Source organism: Phyllostomus hastatus, unplaced genomic scaffold (genome assembly GCF_019186645.2).
Source record: "Phyllostomus hastatus isolate PE091 unplaced genomic scaffold, TTU_PhHast_1.1 phas_scaffold_55, whole genome shotgun sequence".
NCBI lineage: Eukaryota > Metazoa > Chordata > Mammalia > Chiroptera > Phyllostomidae > Phyllostomus > Phyllostomus hastatus.
This window is the reverse complement of record NW_025334035.1, coordinates 3,987,205-4,011,593: the sequence shown is the minus strand read 5'-3', so window position 1 is coordinate 4,011,593 and position 24,389 is coordinate 3,987,205. Positions and strand designations below refer to the sequence as shown.

General features: G+C 48.5%; 2 protein-coding genes across 4 annotated transcripts; both read right to left on the bottom strand.

Moving 5' to 3' along the window:
• Nucleotides 1-603: 603 nt before the first annotated feature.
• On the bottom strand, nt 604-7,241 carry EFNB3 (ephrin B3). Its single transcript, XM_045824698.1, has 5 exons — nt 6,173-7,241; nt 3,714-4,006; nt 3,435-3,527; nt 3,222-3,326; nt 604-2,762 (listed from the first exon to the last, which is right to left on the bottom strand). The coding sequence occupies exons 1-5, from the start codon at nt 6,292-6,294 to the stop codon at nt 2,353-2,355; spliced, it is 1,023 nt and encodes a 340-aa protein (XP_045680654.1). The 5' UTR covers nt 6,295-7,241; the 3' UTR covers nt 604-2,352.
• A 1,105-nt stretch (nt 7,242-8,346) lies between these two features.
• Nucleotides 8,347-23,243, bottom strand: WRAP53 (WD repeat containing antisense to TP53). Of its 3 annotated transcripts, none has more exons than XM_045824305.1 (10): nt 22,608-23,241; nt 22,341-22,439; nt 21,994-22,105; nt 10,637-10,725; nt 10,347-10,437; nt 10,115-10,247; nt 9,333-9,541; nt 9,018-9,121; nt 8,724-8,858; nt 8,347-8,608 (listed from the first exon to the last, which is right to left on the bottom strand). In XM_045824305.1, exons 1-10 carry the CDS (start codon nt 23,009-23,011, stop codon nt 8,362-8,364), a joined length of 1,623 nt encoding a protein of 540 aa, XP_045680261.1. In that variant the 5' UTR covers nt 23,012-23,241; the 3' UTR covers nt 8,347-8,361. The 3 variants fall into 3 exon arrangements, with proteins under 3 accessions (XP_045680261.1, XP_045680262.1, XP_045680263.1); XM_045824307.1 differs by having other exon boundaries at nt 8,458-8,608; nt 8,729-8,858; nt 22,608-23,242; XM_045824306.1 differs by lacking the exon at nt 8,724-8,858 and having other exon boundaries at nt 22,608-23,243.
• Nucleotides 23,244-24,389: the final 1,146 nt, after the last annotated feature.

The following is a 24,389-nucleotide window of genomic DNA, read 5'->3' as shown; positions in this document are numbered from 1 at the left end:
ATGCTCCTGACGGCTGCTTTTGTGGTTGGAGAATGGAGCTGAGTCTCGGGGGTTGGGCACCTTGGTTCTTTAAGGGAAAAGAGCCTAGGTTGTGCGTACAGGGAGCCAGGAGAGAAGGAGTTTTAGTCTTCTGGGCAGCCACACCTTCTCCTCAAAGCAAAACGCCCAGTCACAGGTGTCTTAGGCAGCGATGGTGGAGAATAGACTCTATGTTTTTTCCTACTTTGTTTCTGACTGTGATTTGCCTTATCTCTAATGCTTTGGTTTTAGCAATGGACACTCAGGCTTTTCCCACGTGTGAACTTACATTCACATACATCCCCACCAGATGTTATTAGCAATTCCCCCTCCTGCTTGGGTTCTTCTCCGCCTGCCAGAGAAGGCCTTCCTGGGCCTTCTCACCCAGCGCATTACCCCCTCCCCCAAGGCACTGCCCACCTCACCCCTCCAACCCAACCCTCTTGCTACCCTTCCCTTTGGTTTCATGCAATCCAACCCTCAGCTTGAAAGCCATTCTATTCACCAGTCCTTCCCAATTCATGTCCAGTCATTCTCCAGCCTTCTCATTAACTTTTGAAGTTTTTTATTCTTTTTTTGGTTTTTGTTCTTCAAATTTCCCTTTTACAGTAAAACTATTGAGGTGACAGCCACACCCTGCCACCTCCCCCATGGCAACAGCAACTTCCTGTTCCCTGGATGGAGCAATTAGAAAAATCAGGAAGGAGCCGGGAAAGCTGGGAACTACACCAGAGAGATGACTTGACTTCTGGTGGACTAAGCAACTATGTGGCTGGTGATTGAGGTGGCCAACTTGGTGCCCAAGGGCAGCTCTGGTCTAATGAAACTGAGCTGGGAGGAAACTGAGGCAACATCCAGTTGTGTACTAGAGGGCAGGAAAAGGTATAAGCTGGTAACTATGGAAACAGTGGCAGTTGCTAAGTGCCATTGTCAGCTAGACCAGTCAGTGGGCCACCATTTTGGTCACTAAGAAGGGAGCTGTGTTGAATTTGAAGAGAGTAGGAAATGGAGGATATGATGAACAAGACAGCCATCTGGGATACCAGGGGACAACACATGGGGTAGTCCTGTTGAATAACAGAGATTATATTGGAACATGGAAAGGGAAAAAGAACAAGACAAATTAGACCTGCCACAGCAGATGGCAGTCATCTTAGCTGTCTTAAAAGCAGCACAGAGAACAAAGGAAAGGGGATCCTGGGAAGTGCCACTGAATACTAGGAAAATCCTCCTCAGTCCACCCAATCTTCTTACAGTCAGTAAGTTCCAGCTTCCTCCTGAAATAGGAAGCTCTTCCTGCCCCGCCACCCTTCTCCACAGAGTAAGAACCATCCACAGCCCTCCCCACAAACCCCCAGACTAAGTCACTTGAGTTCCAGCCAGACCACTTCCTGTTTCAGAAGTGCTACTTCCTGTCCTGGATGAAGGCACTTCCAGTTCCTGCTGTACTGCTTCTGCCACTTCCCAGGCCACTTCTGTCCAGGCCTGGTGACTTCTTATCTGGAGCAAGCCACTTCCTGTCCCAAGTGACCCATTCGGCATCAGACCAAGTCCATATGTGTCCCAACTGGTTCGTATCTTGCTATTGGCCACTGGACAAAACAGGACACTTCTCATGGTAGCTGTCATGACCCAACCACCCCAAATGGCTGGAGTAAGTATGTAGAGGCCTGGGGCAGGGTGGAGGAGGCCCTGCTGCCCATGCCCTGAGCTGGAGTGGAGAACCAGAGCCTTTCCCATAAGGCCCCCATTTTTGGCAGACTCAGGGGAGTAGTTGATAAGAGGTCAGAAGAGGGAGCTGAGAGAAGAGCTTTGATGCCCCAACCCAGGAGATGGGGGAGGCACAGGCTAAGAAGCCAAGAGGATAAAAGGAGATGTAGGGAGGAGGATGCTAGGGAAGAGGAACAGACCTAGAGACAGAAGAGAGAAAGAGAATGAGAGAGAGAAGAGAAGAGAAAAACAATGAGAGGCAGAAAGAAAGAGGTGCCAAGCAAAAGACAGACTGTTCCCGCCCCCAGCTCTCAGTGGGTGAGGGGAGTAAGGATCCCTGGGTCACAGTCAGAAGAGGTGGCTGAGTCTCTGCCTCCTTCCCAAGGGAATAGGACCTGGGAACACAGAGAGGGGCACACATGGCCAACCACAGGGCAGGAAATGGTTCGGTGAAAATCTTAAGGAATGCTACAAGTAGAGGAGAGGGTAACAGCCAGGAGAAGCAAAGAAGCTGGTGGGGCAAAGGGGGCCAAGGGGATGCTAGAAGTGTCCCTCCAACCACAAATCACACTGGAGGAGCACCACAAGAGGGGCTGGATCCAAGAGAGCCAGGTGAGAGAGCCCTCATACTTTGTAGTAGATGTTTGGAGGGCTCTGGGGAGGCCCATCCTGTACGATGTACACAGGATGCCCATAGTCACCACTCACCTTCTCATAGTGGGGACAGAAGGGGGGGTCTGCAGCCCCACTGCCCCGAAGAGCTATCCCTAGTTCCCCAGGCTCAGTCTCCCTAGGTCCCATCCCACCTCCGCCCCCGAGACCCAGAGACCCTCCCCTCCCAAAGGAGCCAGGACCAGGGTGGCGACTCTCCGAAGGCTTGGCCCGCCGTCTCCGCCAACACATGGCACCCCCAGCCCCTGCCACGCCCAGCAAGAGCAGCACCAGCCCCCCTGCTGCCCCGGCCACTGCGGGCATGCTGGGAGGGGGCAGGGGGCCTTCAGCACCCCGGGAGGTTGCATTGCTGGTGGGGTCACCTGGCAGGGAAGGGGTGAAGGAGGAAAGAGGGGGAGGGGCTGAAGGAGCCACCTAGGCATCTGGACAGCCAGCTTTGGGGGTCCCCATGGGCTTCCTCAGCAGTGCCCAGGACCCTTGGGGACCCCACCTCCCTTCCACCCTTCCAAGCCCAGCTCAGAATCCAGGTGTGTCCAGCCCTTCAGCTCTGTGCCAAAGAGTCCCCCCACCCCACACTTCTCTGACAGCACTGATTGAAGCGCTGACTTGGCTAATTAGTTCTAATTGAGTCTTTTCCTCATTTGGCTTCCATTTCCCTCCCACCCTCCCATCCTCTTTTCTCCTCTTTCCTGTATCATCCCCCCAACCCCGTAAAAAAAAAAAAAAAACTAAAGAGGGAGGGAGAGGGTGAAGGCAAGACAGCTGGGATCCAAGAGCAGAGAAGGCTGGGGAAGGGAGGAGGCTGGACCCCTGGTTCCTACCTGGCACACTCTCCTTCCCAGGCTCCAGGCTGTGGGCTGCCCCTTGGTCTCTTTCCATGGGCATTTCAGACACAGGCTTTCGAGGGGCAGCCCCTCCTCGGGGACCTGGAGGTAGGGAAGACCCAAGAGAAAGCAGCTGAGACGGCAGCCCCTGACCTTGATGGTACTGCCCTAACCTCCCTCGGCTTCTAGATGTGCCCAAACCCCACTCACTTTGTCCCACTCGGAGAAGAACCTTCATGCCTCGGGTAAGGCACACACCTCCCTGCAAGCTCTCCAGGCCTTCCCGGGTCCCATCTGATGTGGCTGGGAGAAAAGAGCCAGAGGGAGAAGTCGGCACCCCAAAGTCTAGCTTCAACCTTGTTTCTGTGCCCTGGCCCCAATACCACCCAAGGGTATAAAGGATGTCTCTTGGCTCTGGTGGCCCCTCCTTCATCTGCCCTCCATCCCAGGGGCACTTCCCCACTCAACCTGCCCTCTACCCAACATTACCAATTATGTAGTAATCATGGTGCGAGCGGAACTCGTGGCCCCAAAGATTAGGGCTATACTCCTGGAACTTGATGGTGAAGCGAAGATCCAGGTCTGGCCGGTCACAAGTGAGAAGAAGGTTTGGGGCAGGGGGTGCCTCACAGCGCTGGCCCTGGGCACCCCCTACCAGATACAGCTTGTAGAACTCATAATTAGGAGAGGAGTGGGGGCCAGGAGGCCGGGCCCGGGGACAAAGCAGGTCTAGCCGGTCCCCAATCTGAGGGTAGAGCACGTAACCACCCTCTGCCTGGAACCTATGAGGAGGAGGTCAAGGTGAACAAGGAGGAGAGGTGTCAGAGGTCTGGCCCCCAGAGCTTTGCCTCCCTCGTCCCACATCCCTGCAGAACAGCCTTTGTCTGACTGAAAAGTCTATTCTGATAGAGCAGGCACTAAGGATTCTGTAAGCTCACGCTGGAAGCAGCAGGAAGCCAGGCTCAGAGGTCTCCTGCCCCTTGGTGTGCCCAAATGCACTCTTCAGCCTGCCCTCACCACATGCACACTGCCATCTCTCCCTTCATCATCAGCTCTGTTGCCGTGGCAACAGGATGCCAGTTACCAAGGAGCTGGCCTCTCTGGAACCACACAGCCCACCCCTCCCAGGTGATTTCACTATTCCTTGGCAGGCAACCATGGGGGCAGAGCCTCCCCTCCTCCAGGCCACCACCAAATTTCAGGAATTTCAGGGCAAAGGTTGAGGGCAGTGGGGAGGGCGATCCAGACCAATGCCTTGAGTTAACCAGGCAATGTGACAGGAGGCAAGAGCCTGGTCTGGCAATAGCCTGGTCTGGCAATAGCCCTAAATGGGGCTAATGGGAACCAGGGTCTGGGAGCCAGCTGCCCAACATTTTCCTGCTTGGTACATCTCGTCCCCCAGCAAGTCTCAGACCTCTGTCAAAAGTGCCCCATTGCTATGAAATTGAAGGAGCTGACTTTTCTAACCACAGCCAACACAAGCCCCCACCTCTCTCTGCTCAGCCATCCACTAGCCCAGCACAGCTAATATCTGCCAAAGATTGAAGCACCTCCCTGCCATTAATGGCAGACAGGGTCTCAGAACTGGATCCCAGGGGACTGCTGCTCTGTATCTTCCGAGATTCTCAAATGACCCACTCTCTCCCACCCAACATCCAAAGAGCCTCCAGAACACCCCAATTCCCTTTTCTCAACTCTAGTAGAATAAACTTAATGTCCTCAAGCTGTACCAGATAAACTGCAGCTGGGAGTTGGTGGATAGGAAACTGAGTAGAGAAAAGACAGTTGAGATTATACCCAAAGAGATATGGGAGGGAGGCCAGAACAGGGAAATGTGAAGGAGGCTGTGAAGTACAGAGAGGAAGGGCAATAATCTTAGTGCTCCTTTAATGAATACATATGTTCCATCATCTTACCTCTAATCCTCATAAAAGCTGTAAGGATTGAGGATACCAAATCAGAAAGGTTAAGTAACGTGCCCAAGGCCACACAGCTCAAAGCACTGAGCTAAGATTAAGACTTTAGGATTTGATGAGCTCCAAAGTCCACCCTCTTCCTCACACAGCCCCTGCAGGGAGGTAGGAACTTTTCAAAATACAGAACTCTTTTGCTAATGAGGAATGAGATCTGCATGGAGCCAAGGGACCCAGATGACCTCCCAAGGGTTCTGTCCTACCGTATGTGGCTTGAAGTTTCATCTGACCCCTGGCCTTTTTTCGGAGCAAAGCAAGCATGCCACAGAACAGAGGGTCTAATGGGAGAGTCTGCAGCAAAGATGGGGGAGGGGGCAACGGAGTTCTTGGGACTCCAGATGCAAGAGGGCAAAAGAAGGGCTTTATGGGGCTCCAGGCTTCTTCCAGAAAGAAGTCCCCAAGCCAGAAACCGACGGCTATCATCTGGTTGGGAAATTGTTCCACCAAGAGCTGTGTGCAAGAGTTGGGAAACTGTGTGAAGAGTCAAGAAGCCTTGGGGGAGCTGTCCCCAAACTGAGCCCCCTTCCCTCCCATCTCCACCAGAGTCCCTTCTGGGGCGGGAGGCACCCTGCCTTTCCCTTCAACGCTTCAGCAGCACCTACTCAGCTGCTCTCCTGAGAGCTGACACTAACCAGGCTTCCTCCAAGCCCAGCCCCCGACACCATGCAAGTCTCCCACAAACACCCATAACTACTCCACTGCCCTCCTAGCTCCCCGTGAACTTTCGGATCCTTGCCCTTTGGGGTCCTTCAAACTCCCAACACCTGGATATCACCACCCACAACCAGCTCTGTTTGCGACCCAGGAATCTGGCTCCCAAGATCACCTCTGTCTAGCAACCCATCAGCTGCCGGCAGAGCACCAGCTACCTCCCTCCAGCCTCCTCCCAGCTCAGCGAACTCAGCCCCCGAAATCCCCAAACCTTCCATACTCCTACTGGGAGGGTGTAGGGTCTCCCCAGCCCGGATAGCTCACCTCTTATTCGCCGAATTCCAGTAGACAGGCTCCAGGCTGAGCCCAGACACCAGCCCCCCAAAACCGAGCAGCAGTAGGGCCCCGACTCGCACGCCCCCCGGCCTAAATTGGGGGGCCCCCATGACCCCGCCAAGGCCTGGGGGGCGGGGCACAAACTCCCCTAAAGTCGCTCACCCCCTGGGGTGACTGCCTTTGCTGTCCTGGCTTTTCTGCCCGGACCTCCTAGGTGGCTGATACCCCCGCTCCCACGCGGACCTGCTTCCTGCTCTGCCCGCGCCCAGCTCCGGAGCGCTCAGCCCTCAGGAGCCCTTCCAGAGGCGGTCTGCAGGCTCCCTACGTCCCAGCCCAGGCTCAGCACCTCGGGTTAGTGAGCGGGCCTAAACCGGGGACTGAGGGAGCCAGGGACCCAGCGGAGGTGGCATGGAGCGCCGGACAAGGGAGCTAAGGGGGCGCCAAGCCGGAGCCCCAGCCTCGCCGGGATTGAGGGCAGCGGGCTAAGGGAGGAAACCAGTCCCGAGCCCGGGAGGGGGAGTTAAAGGAGAGGCGGGGAGGGGGAGAGGATGGCGGAGGGAAAAACCAGAGCTGGAGCTTGAGACGGAGCGGGCGGCAGGATCCCGCAGCCCACGCCCCCACACCTCCCTCTCCCAGCGCACCTCCCGCCGCCTTGCTCCCTGGCGCGGTCTCTCACGCCCCCTTTGTCTTTGAGACTCCCGTCTCAGGCTGTTTCTGCCCGTCTGCCCTCCGGCCCTTTCGTCTCCCCAGAGCTAGGAATCTTCGCCTCAGATCCAGAAAGGCTTGTCTCTTCTCTATCCCAGGAACCCAGCCCCTTTCGCTCCCGCAGCCTCCGCCTCCCGCATCCCAAAACAACACCGCTGCTCCCGAGCGGTCTGGAGAGAATGATAACCTTGAAGGCTTATCACATCACCAAGTGCGCTGAGCGATTTTCATGACCACCTGTGTGAGGTGGGCGGGGCCGAGCTAAAGTATCCCCACTGCAGTGATAAAGAAACTGAGGCTGAGGGGGGCGGGGCGTCCCGGGACTTGTCCAAGGTCATAGTGTCTAAGATAATGCCAGAAACCAAACCCAGGTTGCTGAACTCCCACTCATTGCCACAGTCTCCTGTTATCCTTTACTGTTATCTAGGGTTGGGTGAAAAACAAGAGATTGGAGGGTAAACTTGGGCCCTTCTTTGATGGTTATGGGGAGAAGTGAAGCTGAGAGAGGAAAGGGAGTACCTACAACCCCAAACCCACATTCAGCTGCAAGGGCTGTTTCCAATTATCCTGGGGGAAGGGAGGGGTATGCCTTTTTGGGTGTAAGAACCCTAGCTTCTTTCAGCACCTCTGGGCAGAGGTGACATTCCTCTTCCCTGTTGAACTGTCACAGGCCTCCGGTCCCTTCCCTTCCACTCTGAGGTCCAAAATCAAATTCCCTGCTGACAGTATCTCTTCAGAGCTCCCCTTCACGGGGTTTGGCAAGGTGTGTGTGGGGGAGGAGCTGCCGCTGGAAATAACATACTCCCCCCGCCACCCCCAAAGACAGAGCAGATAAATGGAGAACCACCACCAGTGACAACTGCTGAATCAAAGACTTGCCCTTGTCCTGCATCTAATGAGAATACAGACTGTGACATCTGTGTCTTTAAACACCTTTAGTCTTTTTAAAGTGTGTCCTTGACTCTGGCTACTAAGTCACCTGCCTCCTGGGGGAGTCCAGGGTCAGGAAGAGGGGTGCTTCTGCTCCCCTCCCCCAGAGCTGAGTAATGGTCCCTCTGCTGCTTGATGATGGTAAACAGTGTTGAGCCAGAGAGCGGGTGTCTCGTCTGCCACTGTCTGCACAGTCTGACACACAGCTCCTACCACTCCTGCTCAGCCATGATCACTTTGACCCCTGCCACCCACCTTGAGAGTGAGATTTCAAACAGGTTCCCCCCTTCAGTTTACCAAGTTGCCTAGCAACCAACCAGTCATTGGTATGAAGCCCCACCCCCAATCACTTGACTTCACACCAAACTCAGCAGTCCCATTGGCTCCTGCCTGGTTCCACCTCTCAACCCTGGTTTCAGGAACAATATGCCAGTCCCCAATGCTGCTGGACAAGGGAGCCCACTAATACCCCTCCCAATCGCCCTCTCTATCATTTGCCTCCCCAAACAGACACAAAGACTCTAGTATCATATAAAACGTTTTTATATAAACTCACCTCCACCTCCCTTTGTCCCTCCCTGTCCCTCCTCACCCTGGTGAGTATCAGGGATACTGGTGTCTGGGGTCCCTCCACACCACCACAGCTGAAGCTGACATTCAAGGTGGACGTGGCGCATAGAGAGCAGAGGAAGGTCCACTTCCTGCTCCCCCTCATCTCCACTCTCTGTAGGCTCCGGAAACACACGCTGACCAGAAGCAGTGGCCAGCAGAGGCAGGCTAGGGTGCAGGCTGGAGGGAGAAACGGGCAGGGTCAGTCAACACCCTGAGAAAGGACGCCTGCTCCCTCAGCAATCCGCCTCCCTCTCCAACCCGAGCCCCAAGATCTGTGGAATTAACAGATGACCTCACTCCATTGGTGCAGTCCTTCTGGGGCAAAAAACTCAGCACTGGCTCTGGCGTCCTCTCATGCTCAGCCCCGCCGGTGTCCCACACAGAGACAGCCCCACTAGTACTGCCACTCACAAGGAACTGCCCAGTCCTGGGGGAGGGAGCAGAGGCTTGCTGGCATGGAGTCAGGAATTCCATGCCCAGCCTCTGGGGCAGGAATTCCTCATACCCAGGGGCTGGGGTCTGGGCTACAGCTGGGCATCCCTGTGGGCACTTGGGCCCTGGGCAGGAAGGACCCACGGTCACTCACGGGTCCAGATCAAAGTAGATGCGCTGATTTGTTGTCACTTCACGGCTTAGGGACCACAGTGGATGAGCAGGCTGCCGGAGATCCCAGCATAGAAGCTCAGAATCCTGAAGACACAGAGCAAGGGCCTGGAGTCCACCCGTCTCTACCCCTAACTGGCCCCCCCCCCCCCGCCCCGACATCCCCACTTCCCTCAAGGTTTACAGGCACTCCTTTAGCTTAGGTTGAGTTTTTTCTCCCACATCTAATCCCCAATGTGTCAGACTATATTCCTAATCCTGCCTACTGCCCTTTGGGAGCTCAGAACGTGACTCCTACCTTGCGGGCTCCTGAAAAGAAGCGATTGCCATCGGGGTGAAAGCAGAGGTGGGTGATGCCCCCTTTGTGGCCTCCCAGCAAGGCGAGAGGGGAGCCATCATCCCAGGCATAGAGACCCAGGGAACAGCCATAGGAGCCACAGGCATAGAGGGGCTGGGTTGGGCTGAAGGTGATGCAGGAGATGATGCCACTCTGGCCCTGCTTTTTTGCTAGAAAGGGAAGGAACAAAGTGGGGGAGGGGGCAACAGCACCTGACATTAACCAGGCTAATCAGAGGTACACCTCTGTCTCTTGTCCCAGAGCCCACACACCAGGACTCAATGTCTCCCCTGCCCCATTTGTTACAAGCAAGATGAAGACCTCAGATACTCCCCAGATCCTTCTATCCCCACAAAGGATTTAAATGCCCAAGACCTGCTTTTTCCCTCTCAAATCTACCTTTCCTGGAAGGAACGGAAAGCTGAAGCCTTATAGGAAAATAGAATCAGATTCACCTACTATCACCTAGAGATACTAAGATTTTGGAGACCAAAAGGTACACAGGTGACAGGGATTGGGCTTGGAGTGAACTACCTCTTTACCCAGCAGGCTTGCCTCGGGAAAACTCCATCTCCTCCCTTAGACTGTTTTCTCCTCTGGACACTAGGCATTACCTGCCTCCCAGGGCTGTACACAGGAGGATGTGACCCTCCCCCACATGTGGTCCCCTGGCTCACACAAGTCCCCTCTACACATAGCAGTACCCTTTTCTTTCTTCCTCTCTTAAAAGCACAGATGCTTACCAAACGTGGCTCGAACCTCACAGTCACGGCCGGGCCGGGCCGTGGAAAAGACACGCACAGTCCGGTTGAAGCCACAGAAGAGCTGGGAGCCATCCGGGGAGAAGCAAAGTGAGTGGGCTGCTGTCAGCTCATCCTGGAGGGAGGAAAGAGCTGAAAACAGGCCTAGTAAAACCTTAACTGTCCTGAAGGAAGGAAAGCAGGATGAACCTGGGGCTGGGCGGGAGGTCCCTACCAGGTGGTTGTAGGCGCGAAAGGAAGCCCGAAGCTCTCCAGTGAATGCATCCCAGATGTGAATCGGGTTCTCCCGGCTGCTGCTGGCCACACTGAGAGAAACAAGGATTCTGAGACTCCGATGCTATCAAAGGAAGGGGAGGAAGCCAACTGACCAGCCCTCTCAGATCACATATGAAGGCCCCAAGCTTTCCTCCCCACGAAATCCCTAGGCAGCCCTGGACTCTCTCTCAGTAGAGGGTCCCCCTGAAACTGTTGGGGGTCACAGGGGAGACAGAGGCCATCACTTACTAGGAAGTATCTGGCTGGGATGAAGACATCAGAGAATACCAGCAGTAGTCATAGATGGTGTCACCTTCCACCATCCGAAGGACAGGGACCTGGACAGAGATGGAATGCCTGGATTACCGGCAGGGAAAGGAGACAGACTCGGATCTCCAGCAGTTTAATGGTGGAGGGAGATCATTTGTCAGCATTTAACCAGGCAGGAGAAGGCAGATGGGGTCAATATGAAGAACAGATTCTTGATCTCAACATTCAAAGGTCAGCTCATACTTTGTCAGATTTGGGCCATCAAAAGTTATATATATTCATCCTTTTGCTTTTTAAACACTTAAAGAAGAAAAAATAAATAATATCCCAACCCAGAGACAAAGAACGAACCCATAGTAAGCATGTTTACTAAGCACCTACTAGATGCCATTTGAGACTTTAAAATAATAGTTCAAATTGGCAAAGTGTTAAAAAAAATGCCCAACCCCCCCCACCCTCTGACTCCTCCAGTTTAAGAAATAAAATATACAAAACAGTTAAAACTTCTTCCCCAAAAAACTTTCCCTCAGAGGTAAACATGATCGTAAATTTATCATTCTCATGAATTTCTTTAGGACTATGTTTACACAAAGAAAACGCAACGTATAGCATTGACTCACATGTCCTTAACCTTAAATATTATAAACCTTAACCTTAAATACAGTATCACACTGTATCCATTTGTTTGTGAGTTAACCATGGTGACACATTTAGCTCTAATTCATGTATTTTCACTGCTTACTCCACTCATCTTTTTTAAAGGACAGTTTCATGCTCTTACTTTTATTTATTTATTTATTTGTTTGTTTGTTTGTTTTTAGAGAGAAGGGGAAGGAGGGAGAAAGAAAGGGAGAGAAACATAGATGTGCAACAGATACATCAATCAGTGGTGTCTTGAACACACCCAACTGGGAACCGAGCCTGCAACCCAGGCATGTGCCCTGACTGAGAATTAAACCAGGAACCTTTCAGTTTACAGGCCGGCCCTCAACCCACTGAGCCACACCGGTCAGGGCTCATCTATAATCTTCTATCCGTAGTCACTGATGTCTTTCCATTTTTTAGCTAGTGTGCTTTTTAACATTCTGGTGTACATGCAGGAGGGTTTCTCTGTAGTTTCTACTAAAGAGGAAAATTACTGGGCTCTATGGTATGCACTTTGCCAACTCCGCTAGATCATGTCACATTTTTTCCCAAAGGGCCCATCCCGGTCCACTCTTCCACCAACAGCATGAGCGTCCGTTGCTCTGCACCCTGTTGGTGTTGCCATACTTAAACTGTTCTCAATTTGAAGGCTATGAATTGGTATACATTTGCATTTCCCTCATTACTACTGAGATTAAGTTTTTATCTATTTTTTGAGACATTTATCTGTGTTTATTAGCAATTTAAGTATGCCTTTTCATAATTTTTATTCATTTTTCTATTAGGTTTTTGTCTTTTTCTTACTGATGTGAAGGAACTCTCTTTTTAAATAATTTTTTAAAAGATTTTATTTATTTATTTATCCAGAGAGAGGGGAAAGGAGGGAGAAAGAGAGGGAGAAAAACACTGATGTGAGAAACACTGATCAGCTGCCCCTCAGACACATCCTGACCAGGAACTGAACCAGCAACCCAGGCACAAGCCCCGACCAGGGATTGAACCAGCAACCCTTCACCTTGCAGGTGAAGGGCTTGAAGAAAATCTTAAAATCATCTGGATACCAGTCCTTTGTCAGTTATTTATTTGCTGAACCTGGGGTGATGCCATCCAACCATTCAGTTTCTACTTTCTACTCGGAACCCCTATATTCAACTACCTGGTGAAAAGCTCCATGTGGATTTCCCACAGGCACCTCAAACTCAACTTGTCCTTGAGGACCCATCATCTGCCACATTCAAGCCTGCTATTCCTCCTGGAATCCACAGCCAATTTTTAAGCCTGAAATCTGAGCACCAGCCTTGACGACACCTCCTCCTCCCCACTCTTTTCCCACTCCAGTCCAACCCACTCTCATACCTTGCCAATTCTACTTCTTGGGGTTCTCTTGAATCTGTCCAATCCCCTTCATTCCACACGAAGCCACTGCCTTCTTGCTATCAATTTCTCCACAACTTGCCCTGGCTGGTGTAGCTCAGTGGATTGAGCGTGGGCTGTGAACCAAAGAGTAGCAGGTTCAATTCCCAGTCAGGGCACATGCCCTGGTTGTGGGCCGAGTCCCTAGTGAGGGCCACTTGAAGGGCACCTACACATTGATGTTCCTCTCCCTCCCTTCCTCTTTCTCTAAAAATAAATATATAAAATATTTTATATAAATTTCTCCGCAACTCTCGTTCTCCAGGCTTCTCTGCACCCCTACACTCCAATTCTGCCCACCCATTCTCATTCTCTACACTATAGCCACATGAAGGCCCTAGAAACCTTGTTAAATTGGAATTCTGTACAGCGTCATCTCTTTAAAATGTTTCAGAACTCCATATAACCCTCAGTATAAAACCCAATCTCTTTACAAAGCCTTCCCTCACCAGGAGTCTACCCACTACTCATGCCTCAACTCTCCGTACTCACTCCTTTAAGATCTCTACATCCTACCATTTTGGCTCTCTGTTCTCAGAATGTGCCACCTCACCATACTCTCAACCTGTAGGCTTTCACACATACTAATGTCTAAGTCTGCAATATTTTTCTTCCACCTTTGCCACCAACTTCTCCTGGCTGAATCCTATTATCCTTTAGGTCTCTTAGATGCTTCTTCCACAGGAAAGCTTCCCCCTACACCCTCAAGCTGAGCAAGGTGCCCTCCTCCATGTTCCTATGGGCCTCTCTACATCATACTTATCTGAGAAGGCAGGAATCACATCTGTCCTGTTCATACTGTTTCTCCAACACCTAGTATTTTAAATAATGTCTTAATGAGCAAATGGAGACAGGAGACTATTCCAGTAACATCAGGCCCAAAATAATAGGACCCTGAATTAAAGTAGAGGCAGCAGAGTAGAGATAAGTGGATGGATTAGAAACATTAAGCAGACTTAATGGGATTTGGTCATTAACTGGATGTGGGGGATTAGGAAAAACATTAAAGGATGAGACCCTGGCTTCTGGTTTAAATACCTGAGGTCACCAACATGGTGGGAGGACTTGGGGTTCACAGGAGGACTATGAGGTGCCAATGTCCTTAGTGAATGGAAGAATCAGACAGCATAAGCCTCAAAGGAAAAGTTTTTACAAAGAGAAAGGACAATTGTCTGGATACAGCATTTGGGAATGAGGGCCCCCTCGCCCCCCAGTGAAATATATAGGGCACATAGGATGTACAGTCTTCTCTGGAAAAAGCAGACGAAAGTAAAAGCCTCAGGCAAGAGCCACAGGGAGGGCGAGTCCTCAGAAAAGAGGTTGGGGAGTTAGGAATAGGAGTCCGAGAAATGACAGAGAAGGGAGAAGAGTTATTGGGAAACTATGTTGGGAAGAAGCAGCATACAGGTACATGGATTTATTAGCAATTTAAGTATACCCTTTCCTAATTTTTTGTTCACTTTTCTATTAGGTTTTTGCCTTTTTCTTACTGATGTGAAGGAATACTCTTTTAAATATTTTTTTAAAGATTTTATTTATTTATCTAGAGAGAGGAGAAGAGAGGGAGTAAGAGAGGGAGAAAAACATTGATGCGAGAAACACTGATTGGCCGCCCCTCATACACACCCTGACCAGGAACTGAACCAGCAACCCAGGCATGTTCCCCAACCAGGGATCAAACCAAAAAATGCCCTCCAATTTCCCCACCTACATAAACTTTATCCATTTCCAAATACTAAACTTGAAAAATAAACAACTTCTGGCAAGATGGAGGCATAGGTGGATGCACCGTACCTCCACACAGAACCAAGATTAGAACAACAACAATTTAGAGGCAGAATAACACCCAGAACTGACAGAGAATTTATCTGAATGGAAATCAGACAGCCAAGAAGTTGAAGTAGAGCCGTTCATCCAGACCAGTAGGAAGGGCAGGGAGGGGTGGAGAGGAGCAGCCGGGCGCGGGTCGCGGCGCACGGAGAACAGGGAGAACTGGGCACATAAGGCAACCGGAGGGAGCGAGTAAGGCATCCAGGGCGCACAAGATCGCAGCGGGTGGACCCTGAGTACGCAAGCGGCAGCTGGCAGACCCAGTGAGGCGGCGATTGTGGACCAGGGCAGAACGCGCAACCCAGGATCCCGGGGAAGGGACTGGGGTCCCAGGAGAATGGAGCTACCACCATTGTTCCCTTCCACCCCCACCCCCACATCCACATACAAAGTCACAATCTAGCGACTGGGGTGCCCAGCCCCCGTGAACACCTAAGGCTCTGCCCCTCACTGTAACAGGAGTGACCAGACCAAAAACAACAACAACAACAACAACAACAACAACAACAACAAAAGACAGAGACAGAGAGGCATGTCTCAAACAGAAAAACAGATCAATGCCTCAGGGCTCATCCTTTTGAGCGACCAAGAGATAGCCAATCTATCAGATGCACAGTTCAAAACACTGGTGATCAGGAAGCTCACAGAACTGGTTGATTTTGGGTGAAAATTAGATGAAAAAATGCAGGTTACCATAAAAGAGATGAAGGAAGATACACAAAGAACCAATAGTGATGGGAAGGAAACTGGGACTCAAAACAATAGAGTGGACCAGAAGGAAGAAAAAAACAATCAAACAGGAAAGAATGAAGAAATAAGAATTCAAAAAAAAAAATGAGGAGAAGCTTAGGAACCTCCAGGACATCTTTAAATGTTCCAAAATCCGAATTATAGGGGTACCAGAAGGGGAAGAGGAAAAGCAACAGATTGAACACGTATTTGAAAAAATAATAAAGGAGAACTTCCCCATTCTGGCAAAGGAAATAGACTTCCAGGAAATCCAGGAAGCTCAGAGAGCCCCAAAGAAGTTGGACCCAAGAAGAAACACACCAAGGCACATCATAATTACATAAGTCAAGGTAAAAATGAAGGAGAGAATCCTAGAAGCAGCAAGAGATAAGGGGATGGTAACCTACAAAGGAGTTCTCATCAGACTGTCAGCTGATTTCTCAAAAGAGACCTTGCAGGCAAGAAGGGGCTGGAAAAAAGTTTTCCAAGTCATGAAAGACAAGGACCTATATCCCAGATTACTCTATCCAGCAAAGCTTTCATTTAGAATGGAAGCTTTGGAACAGTGTCCAAACACACAAGGGCTGTGAGTTTAAGCCCAGGTCAGGGCACATATCTGAATCAGCTGGTGGGAGGAACAACAAGTCGATGTTTTTCTCTGTTCTTTCCTCTCTCTCTAAAATCCATTTTGAAAACACACGCACATAGGCCAGCATTATCCTAATTCCAAAACCAGATAAAGACACTACAAAGAAAGAAAATTATGGCCAATATCTCTGATGAACACAGATGCTAAAATCCTCAGCAAAATATTAGCAAACTGAATGCATCAAAAAGATCATACACCATGATCAAGTGGGATTTATTCCAGGAATGCAATCCTGGTACAATATTCACAAATCAATTAATGTGATTCACCACGTAAACAAAATGAAGGATGAAAACCACATAAGCATATCAATAGATGAAGAAAAAGCTTTCGATTAAATCCAGCACCTATTTATGATAAAAACTCTCAGCAAAGTGGGAATAAGGGGATCATACCTAATCATAATAAAGGCCATGTATGACAAACCCACTGCCAGCATCATACTCAATGGGCAAAAACTGTAAGCGTCCCCCCTAAGATCAAGGAAAAACACACACACACACAAAACAAATATTGGTACTGTCTGACCTAGGGTATTTCTTTTTTCTTTTATTATATTTATTAAATTTGTTCTTTGTTCTTTACTTGTATTTTTTTTCCATTACCATTTATCCCCCTTCAACCCTCTTCCACCTCCATGGTCCAGGCTATTTCTTACTCATAAAATTTCTCTTATAAAAACAATCTCCATCATTCCCAGCTGGTGTGGCTCAATGGATTGAGTGCTGGCCTGTGAACCAAAGGGATGCCAGTTCGATTCCCAGTCAGGGCACAGGCCTGGGTTTCGGGCCAGGTCCCCAGTTGCGGGTACACAGGAGGCAACCATACACTGATGTTTCTCTCCCTCTTACTCCTTCCCTTCCTGCTCTCTAAAAAGAAATCAATAAAATCTGTTCTTTTTTTAATTTTAGGAAAAAACAATCTCCATCAAAACACATGAAGATCTTCACTGAATAATTTATATATAAATATCTTGGAAACAACCCAAATGTCCGAAACATGGGAATAGGTAAGAAAATTATCTATCATAGGCACTCAATATCACACACCATTAAGACTGTAGCACCATGAAAAACATTTAGGACATAACTATTAAATAGAAAAAAGCAGTATACAAAACCATTTACTATAGGATTATAGCCACATAAAAAGCTTCAGTACTTGTACAGAGCTTTAAAAAAATGTAGAAAATTTAAAGGGTTGAATTTTGTGGAGTGGTCAATGATGACAGTTTACCTTTTTAACATTTCCATTTTTTTTAATGAATTTGCACAATAAACTCTCAGCTGCCCATGTATTCAGGGTCTCATCTAACTATCCCTGCTCTTGAATTTTCTCCGGATGGCTGCACCACGGCCTCCTGGCCCTGAGACACCTCTGGTTTCTGTTCCAGGAACTAGGGCTTGGAATGCTTTTTACCTGGCACTGAAAATTCAAACGTCTGCAGACTCCAGTCTTACAGAGCTGTATGTCGGGCCAGCATTCAGGACCACTGCCAGAGCTGGGCACCCTTCTTCTTTAAGGAAGCTGTCAACACTTTCTTTAATTCTCACCTCAAGGATAGGAGGTGGGTGAGTGTCAACTGTGCTTCCCACTGTAATCTCCAAATATTTTCCCTTCTCCAAACTCTAGCTTTTCTGCAGTTCTTCCCATCTGTCTAGCTCCCCACTTTCTGTCACCTACCTCATTCATTGAGACTTCATCTCCTGGTCCATTGTCTCACTCCCCACAGGTACTCCTGTTATTCTTGGTGACTTCCACTTCCACTAGGACTTTGAACTAACTATTCTCTCTGCCCACCACATTCTTCCCCAAAATATCAGCTTGGTTCACTCTCTTCCTTCCTTTAGGTCTCTGCTCAAATGTCACCTAAATCATGGGGTCTTTCATGACCACCTTTTAAAAATTGTAATCCATTCTCTCAATCCTCTCCCTGCTTTATTTTTCTCCATGGCACTTATCAGATATATATACACACATGCATAAACTATATATACATATGTATGTCTATATATATGACTGTTAAGTGCCATGGAGAAGTGCCATCTATGTATATACCTGGACATTATCCTTGATTGCTTCTTTTCCTGTACCTCCACATTTAATTGTCCTCAAAGTCCTACAAAATAGGACTCAAAATCCATCCATCCATCCCTCCTTCTCTATGGACACCACCCTAGCCCAAGTGTGTGCGTATGTGTGTGTGTATTTTTTTTCCACCTTTTTAAAAAAGTGCCTCTTTCCCGCACTAGAATATAAACTTCACGAAGATGGGGACTTTTGTTGTTTTTGACTAAAAACATAGTTACTAAAACCATAAAATGTACTAAAAAATAAATACTGAATGACTGACTCAATGATAGGATGATACATTTGTCCAACATCCTGGCCTTTCCCATTCTTTAACCTCCTTAGCACCCACAGCCACGTCCTTCAGTCCACAGCAGCCACCCACCATAACTGAGTCCTGGGCCTCGTCACCACCACAATCTTTGACTACAATCTCCATCCCGGCCAGTTCACTTGCTCTGCTATTTCTACCACAACAATTCCCATATTCAGCTTCATCAAAACTATATTTCAAATCCATTCCTCACCCACCTCACATTCTAGACAACCACTACATGCATACTCCTGCAGCCACTTAAGACACCCCAACCAGACTGTCCTCCAAGCTGGCACTCAACCAGTATCAGTGACAACTATGGCTTATTGAGTAATTAGCACATGTCAGGCACTGTTTTAAAAACTTTACACTAATTCTTTTAATTCTCACAACTGTGTGAGGTAGGTGCTATTGTTATCATCCTCATTTTACAGAGAAACTACAGTCAGTTAACCTGCTAGGAAAAGATGTATAACCACACTAACTGGGTAGACTTTAAATGGTTGGCAACAAATTTCTAGTGCGCACACCACATTTCTTGGTGGTTTTGAGCTTCTCTGGGATCGATCCTTCAAACCTTCTGCTCTCTCACCACAGACCCTCCTTCTTCAGCTGATAATCTCCCTTTATGCTTCACTGAAAAGCCGACAGAGAGGCACCAAAATCTTGCAAGCACCAAGCAGGTGCCTCTAAATGCATCTTCTGTCTTTCTTTCCACCACAAGGAAGGATCCCACACTTGTCAAAGTCCTTGAATGTGCTCTAGAGCCTGTCTTCACCTGCCTACTCAGTGGCTTTGTTAGCCCTCTCTGCTAGAGCATCAACTCCTGTTGACTGGCATTATCCCTGACAACACAGGGGGCACCTCATCAGCCCATCTTTGGATACACATTCCCTCTGGTCACCATTCCATTTCTGTTTCCCGAGAAGAGTGTCACAAGAAAACTTCCAAGGAACTGTCTATATTCCCTTTTTTCCCACTCTAATAGGCTTTTGCCTCCATCACTCCTCGGAAAGTGCTCTTGTCAAGATCACTAATGTCTTCTTGGGTTATTCTCTAAATTTGCCTCACTCTGAACAGCAATAGATATGACTCTGCCTCCACTGCTGTAATTTCTCCTGCGGTCCACCTCCACAAGCTAGAACACTTAGGGCACTGCTTGAGCCTTCTCCTTCTCCATCTACTGAGATGGAATCCATTCTTAAGACACAAGATACTTACCTACATGCTCTACCACTTTTCAAAGTACATCCCCAGCCCCGATTTCTCCCCTTAATTTTACATTTCACATTTAATGTATCTAAAAACCCTTGACTTGTCCCAATACCTTTTTTTAAAAGATGTATTTATGATTTTTTTTTAGAGGGAGAGGGAAAGGGAGGGAGAAAGAGAGGAAGAGAAACATCAATGTGTGGTTGCCTTCTGAACGCTCCCTACTAGGGACCTGGCCTGCAACCCAGCCATGTGCCCTGACTGGGAATCGAACCCACAACACTTTTGTTCTCAGGCCAGTGCTCAAACCAGGGCATCCCAATACCTTTTATATCCATTTCCTCCTAAGTAAATCATACACCATCCACCTAGCTGCAAAAACCTGGACATCATCCTTGATTGCTTCCTTCCCTGAACCTTCACATCCAACTGACTTCTAAGTACTACAAAACATACTTCAAATCCATCCACGTCTCCATCTCTCCTGACACCACCCTAGCCCAAACCACCATCATTTCTTGCCTGGACCATGAAAAATGCATCCTAATGAGTCTTCCTGATTTCACTGTTGTCTACCCAAAATCTATTCTCTAAACTTCAGACACCATCTTGCTCTTACATTTTAAAATTCTCCCATGACTTCTCAAATAAACTCCAAATGACCTACTCACAAGATCTGACACAACGTGGCTACTAGCCATTTCTCCAGCCCCAGCACACTTCCCCCTCACTGGCCTCAGCCCAAACACATTGACCTTCTTTCTTTTTTCTTCTTATTGAACTTATTGCAGTGACACTGGTTAACAAAATTATACGGGTCTCAGGTGCACAGTTCCACAACACATCATTTGTACACTGTATTGAGTATTCACCACCCCAGTCAAGTCTTCTTTTTTTCTGTTCCTTGAACACACATAGCTCCTTCCCAGCTCTTGGTCTTTGGAAGAGCACGGACTCTCCCCAGAATGCTCTTTCCATTGTTCTTCACGCGTCTGCTCTCATAATCCTTCAGATCTCAGCTTAAATGTCACCCTACAGAGGGCCCCACCCTGATTCTTTTATATAAATTCTATCTTCTCCTTATTCTGTTTATTTCTTTTAGAGAATTTATCATAATCTGTAATGAGCTTGATTATTTATTGGTTTACATGTTTGTTGTCAAAACAAACTTTGCTTTCTTGTTTGGGAGCAAACAAGAAAGCAAACCAGCTCATCTGTCTCATTCACCACTATCCTAGCACCAAACAGTAACTGACACATTGGTAATCATTCAATAAACATCTGCAGGTGCCATTCTCCCTATCCAGTGCATGCCCACATCTTTCTTCTCTCTCAGGCACCCATCTCCTAAACTCTAAGGGTCCCCAGGAGATGTGCAACTGGGGGAGCAAAGGGCAGCAGCAGCTCATCCCAGGAGCTCATGACCCTTGAACCTGTTTCCAAGGCCCCTCCCCTTTTTAAATGATTCATAAAGAGAAGAAGGGGGAGAGGGCGAGAAACATCAATGTGTTATTCCACTTACTTATGCATTCAATAGCTTACTCTTATATGTGCCCAGGGATCAAACCTGCAACCTTAGCATATCCAGATGTCACCCTAACCTACTTAACTACCAGGCCAGGACCCAAGGCCCCTTTTCTATGACATTCCGGGGAGCCAAAGGAGCCCTGCCTAGGCTCTCTCCTGTTGTTTCTTCTATCCTAAGACCTTCCTTGTTTCACTGTCACCAACTTTAATAAATGTCCTCTCAAAATAAAAAAAAAAAAGACCTGTAAGTCAATTAAGTACTGTCATGAGAAATACATTACTCTTTTATGGAAAACACATATTGCTGACTAAAAGGGACAAACATCTCTTTATTGTTTTTTTCTTTTTTAGTTTTTAACTTTTTAGATTTTTGTTAATTTTTAGAGAAAAGGAAAAGGAGGGAGAAAAAGAGGAGAAACACCCATGTAAGAGAAACACATTGATCAGCTGCCCCTTGCATGTGTCCCAACTGGGGACCAAACCTGCAACCAAGGAACATGTCCTGACCAGGAAATGAACCAGCGACCTTCTACTTTGTGGGAGGGTGTCCAACCAACTGTGCCACACAGGTCAAGGCAGAACAAACACTTCTTTAAATGACTTCAGAATTCAGGCTAGAAAATGCTACCTATAGAAATTCATGATGAGGAAAATGAACTGCTCACCCTGGCCGGTGTGGCTCAGTGGATTGAGTGGGACCTGGGAAGGCCTGTGAACAAAAGGTCGCTGGTTTGATTCCTGTTCAGGACATATGCCTGGGTTCTGCGCCAGGTCTCCAGTTGGAAGATGAGAGGCAACCAATCAATGTTTCTCTCCCTCTCTTTTTCCCTCCCTTCTCCTCTCTCTAAAAATAAAGAAATAAAATCTTTGGCGGAAAAAAGAAGAAAAAGAAAATGTTCAGTGTCTGATGAAGGATGAAGGGACTGATTTAGCCTTTGCCCTTACCATTTCTGCATATTCCAGCTGCTCCCCTTCATTGTACAGCTCTGGGGGCAGGTTATAAATCCGCAGGATATTATCAGCACTATTGGTCAAGATGCAGGAACCATCCGGAGCCCTAGGAGTAGGCAAGAGTTAGAAAGCTGGGCAGACTTACATTTTCCAAGTGTTAGGACTAGGACTGAGCCTATCTCTGGGGTTGCTAAGCCCCCCAACACCTTGAAGGGAGTCAAAGACACTATCCTAGATGAAACTGAAGTTCAGTCCAAGAGGGATTCTTACTTACTCCCACATAAATGGGGTATTTTAAAGTGAAAATCCTGGTGTTTATCTCTCTGCCCCATTTTCCTTACCACTTACAGCCTTTCAAGAAGTTCTCGGGCTGGGTGCTGAACTCTGACCAGGAACCACTGAGAAACTGAGGTAGCTGGGAGAAGCTGTAGTTCCAGGTGCTGCAAGGAAGATGGGGGGGGACAGCAAACCTGAGTCGCCAAAGCAAAGAGGAAGCAGACCTGGAGAATTAGAACTAAGAACTGAAGGGTAAGGTATGTCTCATACTTCCATCCATCTCACACTTCCAATCTCCTCGAATTTCGGAATCAACTACCATCACCACTTACGTGGAATACTCATCCTCAAGAGCGGGTTCCGCAGACACACCTTCCATGGTTTCTCCAGGCCCCAATTCTGCCCTGTTCGTTTCCTCTGCAAGAAGGCTCACATTTTCAGAAAATTCTTGCTCCTTGATTCGAGGGCTCAACTCACTAGGAGTTCCAAACCCTGTTTCCAGGGAAGTAGAGAAAGAAGCTGGGTCCCCCTCCCCCAGCTCTTGAGACACAGCTGGGCTAGCCATGGGATCTGGGAACACACGGGGCGGATCATCCCCCTCAGATGGCAGTGGCATCAGTTCTGGGTCCGTATTTTTATCCATCCGGGAAGCCTGAGGAGAAAGACGGGCTGAAGTTGGGGCCTGGTCTGAAGATAAGCAGTCGGGAGCTAACGGTGGCGCCTCCGGCGTCTTCATACTGCAGAGGAAGCGCAGCAGGCATTGGCCTCGACCAGGCAACCTTCTTCCCACTGGCTGCGAGCTATCTGCTTGGCCCGAGGAGCGAACGAGACTGCTTCACAGTTCGCAAGGATCCGGGAAGCCGACTGGAGAAACCCACCTGTACCTTCCTTCTTCTTCCGGGAGAAGGCAGAAAACCCTGGAAGGCGAAACTAACACGAGGGAGGAGGGGGCACCAGTGTTGAAAGCACTGTGGATCTTAGCCCGATTGGTCTCTATGTGCCACTTGCTCTCGCGGGATTTGGGCCCACCTATCGATTGGACCCCGCTTCTCAGCTCAGATTTCGCGGGCGACCCGAAGGAGGGGCAGAACGTGGACGTAACAAATCAAGGTTCACCGTTCTCCAAGCGTGGGACTTTCAGTGGCTACTGGGAATTTTAATCTGAAAGATTCTTTTTTTTTTTTTAAGATTTTATTTATTTATTTTTAGAGAGGGAAAGGAGAGAGAAAGAGAGAGAGAAACATCAATGTGCGGTTGCGAGGGTCATGGCCTGCAACCCAGGCATGTATCCTGACTGAGAATTGAATGATCAGAAAGATTCTTCATGGGCGAAAAGTGCGTGAGTTTCCACGGTTATTTTTAAAGCGCCTACTCACCACTTTACCTGAAGAGGGCGCTACCGCCATGTTTTATTTTACAGGTTAGGAACTTTCGCTTCTCACTCGCCAAGTTCCTCGGACTTAACGTCTCTTCGCTCATTCAATAAATATTTATTACTAAGCTCTTAGTTTCTTCCCAGTACTGTACTAGGCACTGGAAAATACAACACTGAATAAGATAGTAGACTAAGGCTTACGTTGCTGTGTACTGAAGGCAAGGAACAAATCTTTCCAGATAGTAACAAGGGTTGTGAAGATAAAACAAGATGTGATATGGGGGAGGGGGTTATGTATAGGGAGGCAAAGGAGGGGTGGGGGACACCTGTGATGGTGTCAACAATAAACAAAAGTAAATAAAAATTAAAAGTTACATTATACCATTTAGAAAGAAGAAAACAAAGATGGTGTCCTGGCTGGTGTGACTCAGTGAATTGAGCGCCGGCCTGCCAATTTGCGGGTTGGATTCCCAGTCAGGGCACATCCCTGGGTTGCGAGCCAAGTGCCCAGTTGTGAGTGAGAGGAAACGGATGGACGTTTCTCTCGCACATCAGTGATTCTCTCCCTGTCTTCTTCCCTGTCTTCCCCTCTAAAAATAAATAAATGAACTATTTTTTAAAAAGATGATGTGATATAGAATATTAAGGGGAATCCATTAGATTGAGATCTTAAGACCTTCCTAAATGCTTAAAAGAAACTATCCAACTATCTGGGAGAGGAGTGTACCAGGCAGAGGGA

Excerpts from the sequence above, each read along its gene's own strand:
- WRAP53 (XM_045824305.1), bottom strand. The coding sequence starts at position 23,011 with ATGAAGACGCCGGAGGCGCCACCGTTAGCTCCCGACTGCTTATCTTCA. Across the intron at positions 22,106-22,340 it reads TTCTTGAAAGGCTGTAAGTG|GGCTCCGGATGGTTCCTGCA; the intron begins GTAAGGAAAATG and ends GCCTACTCCTAG. Across the intron at positions 10,438-10,636 it reads TCCCAGCCAGATACTTCCTA|TGTGGCCAGCAGCAGCCGGG; the intron begins GTAAGTGATGGC and ends TGTTTCTCTCAG.
- EFNB3 (XM_045824698.1), bottom strand. The coding sequence starts at position 6,294 with ATGGGGGCCCCCCAATTTAGGCCGGGGGGCGTGCGAGTCGGGGCCCTA. Across the intron at positions 3,528-3,713 it reads CCATGATTACTACATAATTG|CCACATCAGATGGGACCCGG; the intron begins GTAATGTTGGGT and ends CTTTTCTCCCAG. Across the intron at positions 3,327-3,434 it reads TCTTCTCCGAGTGGGACAAA|GTCCCCGAGGAGGGGCTGCC; the intron begins GTGAGTGGGGTT and ends CCCTACCTCCAG.